Here is a 16,293-nt window from a genome sequence, read left to right as displayed (position 1 = left end):
TACTTGTAAGTTTACAATCCACAAGTTATGAATAAGTTTTGAATGCTTGGGCAATTGATTTGTTGCATCAGTGATTTAAAAAAAAATCACCTGTAACTGCTTAGAAGTTGGCATTTTCACTGCCTCGGAAACATTTTACGTAAAATTGCAGTACTTGGGCAGCAGATCACACTATACATGCTAAGTATAGAAAATTTGCAAGATTTTGCAATGCTCCAAATCGCTGATCCTACTAATAATTAACATTTCCACGATTCCACTCTGTTATACCTCAATACATCCAAATGTAAAATGTCAGTTTGCTGTCTCGGTATTACTGAATGAGTATTAATAGATAAACAAGTTCCACAGCTCTTGCTGTGATTTTTCTATGTTTTTCCATATATATGCTCTTCTCATTCTAGAACTGGCAACATGCTTGGTCAAAGGGGTGCTTTTTCCTGGAAGAAGATGGTGGAATTGTCAGTCATCAGTATAGACTGGAATTACATCAAACAACAAATGTGTTTCTCACAATCAGACCATTAAATCTCAGCCAGACTGAAGGTATAGTTTGCCAAATATTCTACAACATCTTAACTACTGTGGTTAGACATCACTAATACTTAAGAAAAAATCCAAACTAATACTAGGGGTTTGCTATAGACTACCTGGTCAGCATGCGAAGGAGGACAATTTGCTATATGAAGAGATAGGAAGGGTAAGTGAGAAGGGGAAAGTTATTTTAATGGGAGACTTCAATCAACCTAAAATAAACTTAGAAAACCCAAGTGGTTTGGTGTCAAAGATGGTAGATGTAGTGCATGACTGCTTCTTGACTCAATGGGCTCGAATTTAGCAGGCCTGCGGGTTCCCAGCGGTTGGTCCTCCGGGAGCGTCGAAAACGCGGACGGCGAAATTAGTGGGTTGCCCACGCGATCGTAGCAGGCAACACACTAATAGGAATCAATTACCTGCTCCTCCGGGGTCCACGGCGCTGGCCTGCGCGTCGGTCGGGCTGCGCATGCGCAGTACGATCTGTCAGCTGGAGGCTCTCTAGTTAAAGGGGCAGTCCTCCACTGACAGATGCTGCAACCAATGGGACAAATTGCAGCATGGAGCAGCCCAGGGGGAAGGCTGCTCCCAGTTTAATGATGCCTCACCCCAGGTATCATCAGATGGGGTGAGGAGGAGGGGGAGGACACAGATCTTCCCCCCGGCGGGCGGGAGGAAGCGGCCTGCCTCTGCCACCAAGAAGGCCTGGCTCGAGGTGGCAGAGGGGGTCACCTGCGCCACCAACATATGGCCCACCTGCATACAGTGCAGGAGGCGCTGCAATGACCGCAGTAGGTCCGCCACAGTGAGAACACGAAGTCTTTCCCCTACACTCCGTCTGCCACAACACTGCCCCCACCCCACATCTCCTTCGGCACCGCCAACACTATTCTGTCACATCACCCTTCATACCCACTCACACCCCATCCTCATCTTACCTCCACCTACTCACCTCGCCAGTACTCATCCTGCCACTAACACGCAACCCAATCCTCATACAATCTCATGGCTCCATCCCATACTCACCCTCTCGTGCATCTCCCTCACGGCCAGCCTCACTCAACCTGCCACCACCTGTGCTGCAGCCACAGGGCATGCATCACATATGTGCAGTAGGCAGCGTAAGGCAAACGTCTCGTCAGCATGAAGGGGGTGCACAAGGGTGTCTGAGGGTTTGTCATGGGTGTTACCCATATTGAATTTCAGAGCAACAAACAGCACACATTATATTGACACCACCACTGCCATGTCTCCGCGAATCCTGTCCGTTGTGTCCAATAATGCCCGCTCCTGGGTATCACTATGAGGACCCACCACTGATGCCACCCATCGTGTTACTGCAGAGTAGGTGCAGGTGTATTTGCAGGGCTCGTCCGCGCAGACGACTGAGAGACATCGGCGGTGTAGCCGGCTGCACCCTGGAAGGATGCGGAGGAGAAGGTGTGGTGGGCAGTGATGACTTTGCCAGCGACAGGTAAGCAGTTGGTGCTGGGGCCAGCCAGGAGCAGCTCGGCATGAAAGAGGCTGCAGATCTCCACGACTACATGTCGAGCGAATCTGCGCCTCCCTGTGCACTGCTGCTCGGAGAGGTCCGGGGAGCTGCGCCTCGGTCTGTGGACCCTGTGGCGAGGGTAGTGCCCTCTGCGACGCGTCTCTCTCTGCGGTAGCCCTCCCTCCTGCTGTGCAGGTGGGCGTGCAACAACACCGTGTTGGGGGGATCCACGTCTCTGAGGCGGACGGCGTGGACTGCGAGGCTGCTGGTGCTGGTCATGCTCTTCGTCCTCCGAGGGTGTCCACACACCACCCAACTGGCAGGTGTTGGTCTGAGGGGTTGTGCAGGGTAGGTGTGTGGTTCCTCGGACTGGGGCTGCGGTTTCGTGTCGGTCTGTCCTCTGGCTTGGGGGGTGGTGGAGGGCAGGGTTTGCCCTATGTGACGCGGTGGCCTCCTGCGTGGGTGAGGGCTCTCCCCCGTGGAGCGCACCTTGGCACCTGCCACAGGCTGCTGGCTGCAACACGCCTGGTTGGAGGGAGACTGTTTCCCCCAGTGTGGGAAACTCACTGCCTTGAACCTAAAATCCCACACTTCCTCTTTTGACAGCTGCTTCAGCTCATTAACTGACCACAACGAGCAAGTTAAGTACTCTCAAGTGGAACCCCGCTGGCTTTAATTGCCTGCGGGATTCCCACCAGCAGGGCTTGCGCGCGCAGCCCCGCACGTCAGCGGGGTACCCGGAAGTGGCCGGGATTTCGTCGCGATCCGGTCACGTGACCGGAGATCGGGATTTTCGGGGCCACCCCGCTGGGAACCCGCCGGAAACACGCTCCTAAAATCGAGCCCAATGTGTCAAGGAAGCCACAAGCAGCAATGATCATCTTGATCTGGTCCGTTAATGACCCAAAAAATGTACAAGAAATGGAAGTGATAGCACTTCTGGGCACAGTGACCACAGAAAGATAAAGTTTGACATGATCTGGGAATCAGAAATATTCAGGACCTGGAACCAGACATACAACTTTAAGAGGGCAAAATTCAGTGAAATGAGGGAAGGTTGTTTAACAACATTTCAATAGAAGACAAATGGAATACAAACAAGTTAAACGTAAGCTAAACAGGAAAAAGGGCCTGTGCAAATCCAATAAGGGGAAGGGGCTCACTCGGGATGAATATAAATGCAGAAGGGTGCTCAGAGGGGTAAAGAGAGACCAAAAAAAGGCACAGCAACTGAGACTAAACATAGCAATAAAAAAAAATCTTTCAGTGCCACAACAGTAAGATGGCAGTTACAGATGAGGTGAAAACCATGAAAGATGAAAATCGGCTTTAAATTGCTAACTAGCACAAAATAGTAAATATTCTGATTGACTACTTCCTCCAAGTGTTCGCAAGGGAAGACACGAGCAATATCTCTCCGAACAAAGATATTCCAAGTATAGTCAAGACTTCACCATAAATGAGTTGGAAGGCCTAGACAGGCTAAACCGATTCAAAGCAAATAAATCCCCATGGATAGATGGTGTTCATCCTAAAATTAAACTGTGGGAGTGGAACTAGGGGAAACAGGTTCAAACTAATAAAAGGTCATTTTAGGACTGATATCAGGAAATTCTTCTTCACACACAGTGATCAACATGTGGAATAAACTTCCAAATAGAGTAGCGGAGGCAAAAACTCTGGAATCACTTAGGAAGCAATTGAATGCTACAATGAGGGGACATTAGGATTTCTCTAGATGGATGAATTAAGATGGGCTGAATGGCCGCCTCCATATATAAGTAACTTGTGATTACACATCACTCAGGAGAACTGATTTTGTGTATGTGTTAGCCCTGTGATGTCAGTTGCTGTCCTATTTGGTAGCAGAATGTAAAATTGGGAAGAGAAGGGCTGATCTATATATCATAAAGATTTAAGTTTCTCTTTCTATGTTTTTTCATCTACTTATCCTCCCTGGTGTGCCATACCTTTGTGCCTCTTGCCTCTTCCTTCTAAAGAACTTAATGTAAGAATGGGAGGAGTCAGTTCAGTCCATGTAGCTCACCTCATATGTTGCATCTGTGTTCAAACCTCATACAGGCCGTTTTCTTTTGTCTTCCTGATCTCAGGAAGGGAAAATATCAGCTAGGATTTCTGCATCTGATTACTATCCAATGACTTCTAAAGGAAAGTGTGCCTTTGTGAACATAAGGAAAGAAAGGTTTGCACTATGCACTAGGTGTAGGAAAACTATAAATATGTTTATGATTTTTCTATACCTTGTATACAGAGCAAATCTTCCTTCTCTCCACAAGTGAGGATAGGATCAGACTAGGTTACGAAGCCCCATATAGTCAAACAGCTGTCGACACTCGCATCCTGGGCTCAGACTTGAAAAATGGCCGTTTAAGTGAGGTAGGGCAAGGGTGCTGGTCTCTTGCAGAATGTCAGCCTCTTCTGGAAAGGAAACAAAATTATGAACTTGTAACTATTTAAAAAATTTTGTAACCACAGGTTCAGTGCCTGCACAATATTACATTGACTGATATATATTTTATCTTTTTTTTTGCATTTTACTGTTCCAGTTGAGAGATGCATGAAATGAATGCATATGTATTATTTAAAAGCATAAAACAGTGCAGAGCAATACATTTTGTTACCTTTAAAAATGTAGAGTTTTTAATACATATTTTACTAATCCTAAGGAAGTTCCCTTCTGTTTGACAGGTGCAGCCTCACAAATCTTTATAATGGCAGCACATCAATCACCCAGTTCAATCATTCACAATATGAGAAATGTGCGTTCTGTAGTTTCATCACTTTTTTATGAATTTAGCCTGATATGGCTGCGGAATTTCAGACAGACTATTTATGATGTGAAATGGAAGCAGACTAATTTTGTCTCATAATTCCCCCGTAAAGTATGTTTAAATGATTCCCCAACCATTTTGAACACCTTATTCATTTTTAAATGTTTTATTCAACATGCCGTAATCCTGGATTATTTGAATTCTAAACAACTTCTCCCCAACACTATACATCTTTATCAGTTTAACAGTTGTAATGTGACATACTTGCAACACAAAATTTCACAGGAAGAAAAGGACTTTTTTTTCTACAATAAAGGACCTTTTTTCTACAGTATGCTTTTTTTGTTGCACATGGAACAGTCCTTTAGTCACAGTAACTCTACATTTTTTCCACTTGCTCAGAAAAATTATCGCCCTGGATGAATGTGGATACTGCATTATATGTTTTGAGGAACACTGGTGATTCTGAAGCTCTGGAAGTCGTGTGTGCCACGGAATTACGGGAAAAGGAGGTCAGAATTACTAACACAGAAATAAAGCCTCCAATTGTGGGTTTGGTGACCAGTCCATAGTCTGATCGAATGAATTAACACGTGGCGAGATCAAGGGTCGATAACACGTGGCTCCAAATTAGTTTTCAACAGTATCTCCACATACGGCACAGCCGTTTACACACGCGAGACCAAAATCATCAAGGCAAATGCTCTTCAATTGAGCACTTTTTTCTCTTTCCTTGTTGTGTTATAGTTCCCCAGGCATCCTCCGATACCACATCCACATGGCCATGGCTATTGGCAGGCTATTTGACCGTGGTGGGGGGTTGTGGGGGGAGTCACAAAAGCTAATCCAAATCTTGTCCTCCCTTGAGATCTTTGACACCTGCTTCAATGGGGGTTGCTGGATATCAATCAGAAGCAGCATCCTAGCTGATTTTTTCCCTCCAGCCCAGGGGTGTTGAAATCAATTTTAGCACCACTTCTGTCACCTTGGCATAAACCACAGATTGAACCAGGGTCCTTCCTGATGTGCACTTATTGGCTTAACCAGCTGAGGCATGAGGACGTGGCACTTTAATTCAACCTGTGGCCATTGGCTATTTAGTATAATATATGCAAGTTGTTTTTAATTATTAAACTTTTCTTTTGTGAAAAATGGTCAGCATCAGATCCAAGTGACTTGATGTACAGGTGAGAAGGGGAGGCTTAGGGATGCCACCTTTGTCAAGTCAAAAACTGGTTTACATTTTAGAAATGTATCTGGATACATTAGTCCAAAACCAAGACAAGTGACAAACCTAGAAAGGCTGATAATGAAATCAGGCCGGAGAGGGAGCAGAAGAGATATTGGAGGAGCAACATAACAATGTTTACCTAATATCGATTATTGGAAAATTCCTGTAAATTTTTTTAAAATACATGGAGACAAAGCAACTTTGCGCTGGCACTTGAAATAAAAGCAAAAATTACTGGAATTACACAACCAGTCAATCATCATTTGAGTGAGTATTCTGATGAAATATCCTCCCATGTAATGTAATCTACTGTTTTTGTTCAGATGCTGATGAATTTGCTGTGGATTTTCAGCATTTTCTGTTTTTGTTTAAATTTTGTACTGGTATTTGTTATGTTGCACTAAAAAAATACTACAATTAGTTTCTTGCATATTATGTCCACCTGATATTTCAAGATTCTTGATAATTCTTGATCAAAAATACAATGCCATAAAAGATTTTATCACTATATTTAGGGTCACAAACCCTCCAAAATAAATGAAATTTTCCATTTACATTAGACCTATCCTCTATATGCAGCGTCTTCTAAACCTGATTCAGGTATTTATTTTTCCTGTGCTTATTTAAATGAACTGCAGGCATGATTTCCTGTTTTTTTTGCTGGGACTCCACGTTTTGTTTTTTGAGTTCATCTGGACTCGGCTTAAGGGAAGCTCTTAAAGGGTAGAGGCTTTTTCATCTTTTTCCCATATGAAGTTCAACAGTACATTGAATAACCTTTCTTGGACATTTGTTTTCTGATATAATTTTTATTTTGTTATAACGGTAAGTAATGTTTAAGTAAACGTAAAATAATCAAGTATTCCCTGACTGTAATTGATGCATTTAGAAGACTTCATTAGAACAGAAAGAGATGAGAAAAAGAGGTCATGCGTAAAAGAAGCTCTTCTGATACAAATTTTCCTGGGAACTTGGGGCGTGATGGATCATCTTAACTACAAGCTACTGCGTGCCATGATGTTCAGCAAGTCAGATGGGGGTTGGTTTTGAAATATGTTAAGTACTGTACATGTAAGTGAAATGATATGATGGCGGAAGGCATGACAGGGATATCAGCTACCACTAATATCTGATTGTCTGCTACCGCCATTAGGCCACCAACATATCTGCTGGCCTATCACAAAAATGTTTCAATGAATGAAGAGATTGGCTCCATGTCAACAGAAAGCCAGTGGCAGAGATGTGTCATCTGCAGCCAACTATACTATACGAATGGTCAAGGACACCAATTTTCCTGGATCTCTGCCTTCTAGGATAGCATAAGAGTCAACTGCAGCATCGGACAATATACTTCCCACACATGAATCAAACAAGTGACTAATACATTGGATAACCTGGCCAGCATTTCATCTCCTTTTCTCCTGAGAAGCAACAGCAGCATTACATAACTGGCCATTGTCCTCCACCTGCTGTATTTCCCAAAGCAGAGGGGTCATTGAGGGTAGCTATGTGGTCATCCAATCAGCAGATTCCTGCTCCTCCTCTGCTTCCAGCACTTGCTCCTCACCTTTGTGCTCTGACTCATCCCATACTATCTCCTCAAGTTCAGAACTCCTAGGCATGCAAGGAATGGCTTCATCCAGCCTTTGTGCAAGATCCAGGATGATGCTGTGAGATGGATTTGTGGCAGAAAGAAAAATGGTTTCAGGAAAGAAGGGCTTTGACCCACACAAACTTGTCAGTGAACAGCATGAAGGGGGTGAGGCAGACATTTCTTTGGGCATGAAGACCTGGATCAAGCAGTTGGTAGCTTTCTTTATACTTCCCAAAAAATTTGCAGTACCCCAACCTTGGAAGCCATCTAAATTTCATATACCAGCCAACCTTCCCAATGAAATTGCCCATCAGTGCTGAATTTTGTAGTTTTGTTTATTTGGATTCTGAACCGGATTGAGACAAAATTCATATCAGTTTGGAGCTTTGCATTAGGCTTAGAGAGTAGATATTCGGCCCATCAAATTGGGCTGGATTTGAATTCCGGTCCCATGGGTGTAAGAACATTTTGTGCTACCTAGTACCACATTTTTGTGTTTTAAAAATAAAGTTCACCAAAGTGAAGTGATTTATTTGACATTGCAGCACAATGATGTCCAGAAAAGTGAATAAAAATGTTTTAATATCTGTTAACTTTCATATAACAGAAGTTTGGATGGAAGGGAGAACTTCGTTCTGGAGTTTATCACCTCATCCCTTTCACTACTGGCTGTAGACTAAGGAAAAGGAGGAAACCAGTGACACGAGAGGCCAAGCTGGTCCACAGGGAAGATAATGGTGACCTAGCACTCACCAAAGAATTCAGGTGAGATTTTTTTGAAAAAGCAGATGCTTAAAATGCATATTTTAAAATAAATTTTATTTGTGGTAGATAGAAAAATTGTCAATGCCAGAAATCAGACAAGAACCAGAAAATACTGGAAATGCGCAGCAGGCCACTCATCATGTGGAAGAGAAAAGGGTTTAACAGATTTGGCGTAACGCCTCATCAGAATACCATGTTCATGCTGGAGAAGCCCATTTATAGAACTCAGAAGAAAAGTCACGATATGCCCAAGAATACAGAGGGGAGGGGAGAACAGCAGGAATGAGGACAAGAGTTCAAACGTACTAACTACTTTCACAAAGAGGTAATAGTTTTTAAAATGCAGGAAAGAAATATAGTTTTGTGTGTGTGTGTGTGTGTATACACACATGCAAATCAGTGGGTAATGCTGTAATAGTAATGCCTGGTATTCTTTCTTGCTCCAGACGTGGCACTGTAATTCTCTCGGCATGTTGCAGCAAACGCAGCTAGAAGACATGCTATTTCCTCTGATTAACTGTGGACAAGGAGAATAAGAGCAATTTTTTTTATATATGTCATCTGAGAGTACACATCTTACCAGCATTTTCTGTTTTTATTTCATTTTTGGTAACTCATACCTTTTCTGTATTCTGATGATGCCAGCTGTCCATCCTGACTGTCTTTTCATCTTAACAGGGCTGCTCTGTCGGACATCTTTGAAGTCATCGATTTAGATGGCAATGGCCTCCTGAGCTTTGAAGAGTATAATTTATTTGAGTTGAGGACCAGTGGAGAGAAATGTGACAGTGAGGCCTGGGTTGTGTGCCAAGGTGAGGTGAACAATTTTGTTTAGGCTTTTGTAATTCCAATGTTTTCCCCTTTAAAACAAATTTCGAAGATTGTATTGATGATTTAATCTGGGTAAGTTCTTCAGTGCTGATTGATTTAAATACCAGGGCACAGAAGTTTTTAAAAAACTAGGAAGTTAGAAGTAACAAGGGAAGTTTTACAGAACCTTGAGGGTAGTAAAATTTTGAAATAAGTTACAGGAAAAGGTTGTTGAAACAGACAGTTCAAGATGAAATTTGATGTATTTCTGAAAAGAGAAGGGATTGAGAGATATGGTGAGACAGTGGGGATGATATCTATCAAAAAGAGATGGGCTTTGTTGGGCTAAAATTCTTTTTTCTTGCTCCTAAAAATTCTTGTGCTTTGTGTTTGTTACAGTTCCTCAAATTATCTAAATTGTAAGCACATTTTGGAAGTGCATTAAAATATTCTTTTATCAGTCAATGTTCTCTGTAGAAAACTATGGGTGTACATTAGTCAGTGAAAAACATCAGAGCACCAATGCACGGAGCAGTGGTTGGGAAGAGAAAAATCAGGGAGAGTCTTGTGTACCTAGTAATGGCTGGTTTCAGCACAACACTGAGAGAAGCTCAGGACAGGTTGCTCATCTCTACTTCAACTACAGATGGCCTGGTCAGACTATAGGAGAGAAATAGGACGATGTAAATGGTTGAGTACTGAAGTGAGCTGCATAATTTGGGTGGCTCAGAGATATCAGTAAATATGTAGACACCTCCCATTTATAACATTTAGATTCAGTACAAGATACTCTCCCTTTACTATATTCAATACTGACATTTACTTTTGTGGCTGGGTTTTTTTCTGTGGTCATCTATTATACCTCCAAAATAATTTCTGAAAATTTAGAAGAATGCATTTAATTTTGTAAAGTAATTATTTATGGTATTTAAACATTACAGTATTTAAGCAGAGACAGGGAAATGAATTAATCCAAAGGATGAGGGATGTGCCTGAGAGCTGCAGGCAGCTCAAGCAAGACGGCAAGAGACAAAGGCTTTTTTAAAATTGTTTTCTCAAAGGTTAACCTTAGTGGTATAAAAGTGGTAAATTCTGCAGATTGGTCTGTGTGATAAGATCTCTGTGGCAGTTGTACACACATTCTGGTGACCAGTTGATTTTTTTTTGTTGATACTTCAATTTCCTATAAATTTCTAAGACTTTCTCCAAATATAACTTAAATTTGGACCATTCCATCATTGCATAAAAAAGACACAGTCATACAACAGGTATGAGTTAGAGACCAGTGCTTGCTTTGAGCAATATGAGGCTGCCAAACTTTTGTTGTAATGTTAGATTCACATTGCTGTCTAGCCAGGAAAATTGGAAATCTGAGCATGTATGAGACAGTTAACTTTTCATTAACATCGGAAAAACTTTTAAATGATATCCATTGGATTGCCTGAGAACTTTTTAAACTTCACTCGTGCACCAGTTACAATTATAATGCAATGGGTGTAAAGCTAGAGCGGTGTGAGAATATCTCCTTGAAGTGATCTTACACCTCTTGCCAAAATTTGATTGATGTACCTTCATACCTGAATTATATTATACATTTTGTGTCGCTGCAAAGCCAAGATCATTTTGCATAGACACAGACTGTGTAATTAGCTGGCCTAAAATTTGTCTGCCTTTGCTTTACCAGAGTTCAGTTACCAAGTTCTGCATTGAGATTTATATTGTTCTGCAAAGAATACAATGGCAAACCTTCAGTATATTTTGTGTTTGAATGTCTTGGTTTATGGTAATTTTTGCTGTTTTATTATATTCATCTTCTCAGTACATCCCAGCCTCTTGAATGAGTTCCAAAACTATCTCAGTCTGCAATATCCTTCAAGTGAGGAAATGTTGATGAGCATTGCTCTCTTTTCTACTTTGAATATTTTACGAGTTTCCTGGGCAATTTGATGAGTATTATTTGGTTTATTCCAACATAGTGCAAATAACTAAATGTCCTTTCCACTGACTCCCAAGACATCCCAAGGCGAGTGACAAATCTACTACTGGGTAGAAAGAATTTTGGGTTATAAGCAAATTCTATAGTCTGTATGTAGGGCAAGTGATTTAATGTGACATGACATTTCTAGACAAATCATTGCAGATTTCTATACATACTGTGAGTAATGTGATTTGATGGCTGAGTACTTTGCATTAAAAATCTGAGTCGTAACAAATCGTATCTGAGTCGTAACAAATCACTTGCCAACCCATAATCTATTGGTGCAAGATATTGCTGCATGTACATTGTCCAATGTAGAGATGGAAGAGAGAACAGCAGAGATTTCAGGTGGTCTAAAGCACTAGTAATCATTGTAAACCGAGGATTGATTCATTTAAAGAAGTAAAACAGAAAACCATGAACGTTGGAAATATAAAATAAACGGCAGTGTTTACAAGATAATTACGGATGAGGAAGGTTATTCAACTCATCTTAAATCATTCATCTAGAAAGACCCTACAGCCCTCCCATTTCAGCATCTAATTCTTTCTTAAAAGATTCCAGGTTTTTGCTTCCACTACTTTTCTTGGAAGTCTGTTCCATATGTTGATCACTGTTTGTGTGAAGAACAATTTCTTGACATCAGTCCTGAATTTACCTTTTATTAGTTTGAACCTGTGTCCCCTTGGCCTACCCATGAAATGTAATTTCAATATTCTGCATTTAGCATTTTCATTCCCTTAACTTATATACTTCTCTAAATCACCTCTCAGACGCTTCCTGAAAAACCCATGTTTCTCTAGTCTTCATAATTCTGAGCATGTTGTTTTAGTCCCAAAAATAATTTTAGTTTCTTTATTTTGAAGTTTATCCTATAGGCTTCTTGAGAAATTTATTTCTAATTTTTATCTTTGTTTGAAAATTCAAAAAACTTTTATTAACAATTCATCCTTATTACAACCAACTAAAACAACAATGATAAAAAGAGAAATTGCTTAAAATATACAGTAAGTCAGTCAGCGTCTGAAAGAGTAAGGCCAGGTCTACCCTTTCATCAATTCTGATGAAGGGTTACACTCAATGTTCAGCAATCGTTCTCTTTAAGACGCTGATCAACCTACTGTGCATTTCTAGCATTGGCTGTTAATTTACTTAAAGTGGAGAACTGCCTTCAGAAAAACTGTTTAGCGGGCCATTTCTCATTTTCACACCAATTTAAATAAATTATTTACAAATGCAATTAAATAAATCTCATCCAAATGCATTATCATGATTAAAAATAATGCCCAGATGTTGACTTCTCTCTCTATAGTATTAAAATGTTTGTGAAATATTTAATGATGAGGGTGTAGCTGCATTTAGCAAAAAATATTATTCACATAACATGTTCTTTATAATATAAATGTTTTATGGTAAAAGTAAGGACCGAAACAAGAAAGCTGGCTCATCCAGTGTGCAAGTGATGTGTTTCAGAAACAACTGCACCTGAAGAAAGTGCTGACTGCCGGTCTTCGGAAGGGAGCTTTTTGGGATTGCAGGACAAGATGTACAAGCTGATTGTTAATTATCAATATTCCAATTCCAATATGGACTTCTCATTATTTAAGATGAGCTATTTTTTCCCTCTGTTTTCTTTCTTCCTCTTCTGAAGGTGCTAATTCATATTTGGGTATGATTTCATGGATTGTTGCTGCTGCCAACACTAATTGTTTAAAAAAGCAACCTGCTTTCTTTTTTGTGAAAGACAAAGGTGCAAGATTTGAGGGAGGACATTTTGCTCAGTTTATAAATTGGCACTGAAAGGATATTTGACCTGAAGCTACAAGGCTAGGACTGGTAAATGAGAGACATTTTTTCTATAATTATGAATACATGTGTGGTGAGTAAGTCGAGTTTGATTCTTGCGAGGGCTTGGTACTAGTGAGAGTTCAGGGTAACACTATAGACATTTTAAAGTTAGACCTTTAGACACAGAGGGATGGCAGTACTGGGCAATCATGTAATGTGTGTGAAGTGTAGTATATAGACCGTTGTGGATCCTCATTGTATCGAGGGGCAACACATTTGCATGGTGTAGGAAAACTGATTCTCAGTGCTCCAGAAATAATTGGCCACATTGTGCAGCATCAGAGAGGATGAGGAGTTTCTAGATCATATTCTCCAAAATATACAGTCAAGAAACAGTATTAGACAGTTCAGGACACAAGGAACAATGTAGAGAGAGTGAAGTGGGTGACCAGCTGCAGAGGAGCACAGTGAAACAGGACTCACAAGTGAGCCAGGAACTTAATTGACTGGATCTGACCAATAGATACTTAGGGCTCGATTTTAGGGTCTGGTTTCCTGCGGGTTTCCAGCGGGGGGGCCCCGAAAATCCCGATACGAGGTCACGTGACCGGATCACGCCGCGATCCCGACCACTTCCGGGTTCCCCGATGACGTGCGGGGCTGCGTGCGTGGCCCCCACTGGTGGGAATCCCGCAGGCAATTAAAGCCAGCGGGGTTCCACTTGAGAGTACTTAACTTGCTTGTTGAGGTCAGTTAATGAGCTGAATCAGCTGTCAAAAGAGGAAGTGTGGGATTTCACCTGCATCGCAGAGTGTTTCCCACACTGGGGGAAACAGTCTCCCTCCAACCAGGCGTGTTGCAGCCAGCAGCCTGTGGCAGGTGCCAAGGTGCACCCCACGGGGGAGAGCCCTCACCCACGCAGGAGGCCACCGCGTCACATAGGGCAACCCCTGCCCCCCACCACCCCCCGCCAAGCCAGAGGACAGACCGACACGAAACTGCAGCCCCAGTCCCAGGAACCACCCACCTACCCTGCACAACCCCTCAGACCAACAACGGCCAGATGGGTGGTGCGTGGACACCCTCGGAGGACGAACAGCATGACCAGCCCCAGCAGCCTCGCAGTCCACGCCGTCCGCCGCAGAGATGTGGAGCCCCCCAACACGGGGTTGTTGCACGCCCACCTGCACAGCAGGAGGGAGGGCTACCGCAGAGAGAGACGCATTGCAGAGGGCACTACCCTCGCCACATGGTCCACAGACCGAGGCGAAGCTCCCCGGACCTCTCCGAGCAGCAGTGCACACGGAGGCGCAGATTCGCTCGACATGTAGTCGTGGAGATCTGCAGGCTCTTTCATGCCGAGCTGCTCCTGCCTGGCCCCAGCAACAAGTGCTTACCTGTCGCTGCCAAAGTCACCACTGCCCTCCACAACTTCTCCTCCGCATCCTTCCAGGGTGCAGCCGGCTACACCGCCGATGTCTCTCAGTGGTCTGCGCGGAAGAGCCCTGCAAATACACCTGCACCTACTCTGCAGTAACACGATGGGTGGCATCAGTGGTGGGTCCTCATAGTGATACCCAGGAGCGGGCATTATTGGACACAACAGACAGTATTCGCGGAGACATGGCAGTGGTGGTGCCAATATAATGTGTGCTGTTTGTTGCTCTGAAATTCAATATAGGTACCACCCATGGCAAACCCTCAGACACCCTTGTGCACCCACTTCGTGCTCACGAAACATTTGCCTTACGCTGCCTACTGCACATATGTGATGCATGCCCTGTGGCTGCAGCACAGGTGGTGGCAGGTTGAGTGAGGCTGGCCATGAGGGAGATGCACGAGAGGGTGAGTATGGGATAGAGCCATGAGATTGTATGAGGATTGGGTTGCGTGTTAGTGGCAGGATGAGTACTGGCGAGGTGAGTAGGTGGAGGTAAGATGAGGATGGGGTTTGAGTGGGTATGAGGGGTGATGTGACAGAGTAGTGTTGGCGGTGCCGAAGGAGATGTGGGGTTGGGGCAGTGTTGTGGCAGATGGAGTGTAGGGGAAAGACTTCGTGTTCTCACTGTGGCTGACCTACTGAGGTCATTGCAGCGCCTCCTGCACTGTATGCAGGTGGGCGATATGTTGGTTGCGCAGGTGACCCCCCTCTGCCACCTCGAGCCAGGCCTTCTTGGTGGCAGAGGCTGGCCGCTTCCTCCCGCCCGCCGGGTGGAAGATCTCTGTCTTCGCCCTCCTCCTCACCCCATCTGATGATACCTGGGGTGAGGCATCATTAAACTGGGAGCAGCATTCCCCCTGGGCTGCTCCATGCTGAAATTTGTTCCATTGGTTGCAGCATCTGTCAGTGGAGGACTGCCCCTTTAACTAGAGAGCCTCCAGCTGACAGATCGTACTGCGCATGCGCAGCCCGCCCGACGCGCAGACCAGCAGCGTGGACCCCGGAGGAGCAGGTAATTGATTCCTATTAGTGTGTTGCCTGCTACGATCGCGCGGGCAACCCACTAATTTCACCGAGCGTGTTGACCACGCTCCCGAAACCCAACCCGCCGGAAACCCGCAGGCCTGGTAAAATCGAGCCCTTAGTGTTGAATAAGTATCAGATGGACAGTGACAGTAACATCAAGGGATTACTCAAAGAGATGAGCAGGTAGACCACAAAAATAGGAGAGGAGTAGTAATAGGAGATTCTACTGTCAGGGATATAGACTGTCTTTTTTATTTTGCAGTTGTGACCAGAACTCCCGAATGGTATGTTGCTTCCATGGTGCCAGAGTGAAGGACATCACAGAACAGGTGGAAAAACTTCTGGAGAGGGAGAACGAGCAGCCAAACGATGTGGCCACCGAATATACAAACCCCCAAAAAAAAGGAGAGAGAGAGAAGGAAGACAGTCAATGACCCGTTATATTAAAAACAGATAACATTTGTTCGCTGGTCTTTTTTTTTTGGGGGTTTGTATATTCGGTGGCCTTTTAGGTGACACCTTTCTGTCTGCTCACTGTGATTGCCTTGGCAACGGGCAGTAATCACCAGGCATTGTTCTGTGATTTTCAAATGCGAAGGATTCGAAAATTTCATTTCCACACCGTTCACCTGAGGAAGGAGGAAGCCTCCGAAAGCTTGTGGAATTTAAAATAAATTTGTTGGACTATAACTTGGTGTTGTAAAATTGTTTACAATTGTCAACCCCAGTCCATCACCGGCATCTCCACATCATGGCTACCATCGACACCACAAACTACCGGCTCACAGTGGAAAGGATATCCAAGAAGATCGCGCATTTAGACACAGACATCAAGTTTTTAC

General features: G+C 43.4%; 1 protein-coding gene across 2 annotated transcripts in view; it reads left to right on the top strand.

Annotated features, from left to right (window-relative positions):
* The window catches only part of efcab7 (EF-hand calcium binding domain 7), a 79,412-nt gene that overhangs the window by 34,293 nt on the left and 28,826 nt on the right, over positions 1 to 16,293 (top strand). For both annotated transcript variants that reach the window (XM_067990399.1, XM_067990400.1), the window contains exons 7-10: positions 405 to 546; positions 5,221 to 5,330; positions 8,251 to 8,408; positions 9,087 to 9,220. In XM_067990399.1, coding sequence (XP_067846500.1) covers positions 405 to 546; positions 5,221 to 5,330; positions 8,251 to 8,408; positions 9,087 to 9,220 — 544 coding nt within the window. The remainder of the gene's footprint in view (positions 1 to 404; positions 547 to 5,220; positions 5,331 to 8,250; positions 8,409 to 9,086; positions 9,221 to 16,293) is intronic.

This window comes from Heptranchias perlo, chromosome 9 (assembly GCF_035084215.1).
Source record: "Heptranchias perlo isolate sHepPer1 chromosome 9, sHepPer1.hap1, whole genome shotgun sequence".
Lineage (NCBI taxonomy): Eukaryota > Metazoa > Chordata > Chondrichthyes > Hexanchiformes > Hexanchidae > Heptranchias > Heptranchias perlo.
This window is presented reverse-complemented; position numbering and strand designations above follow the sequence as displayed.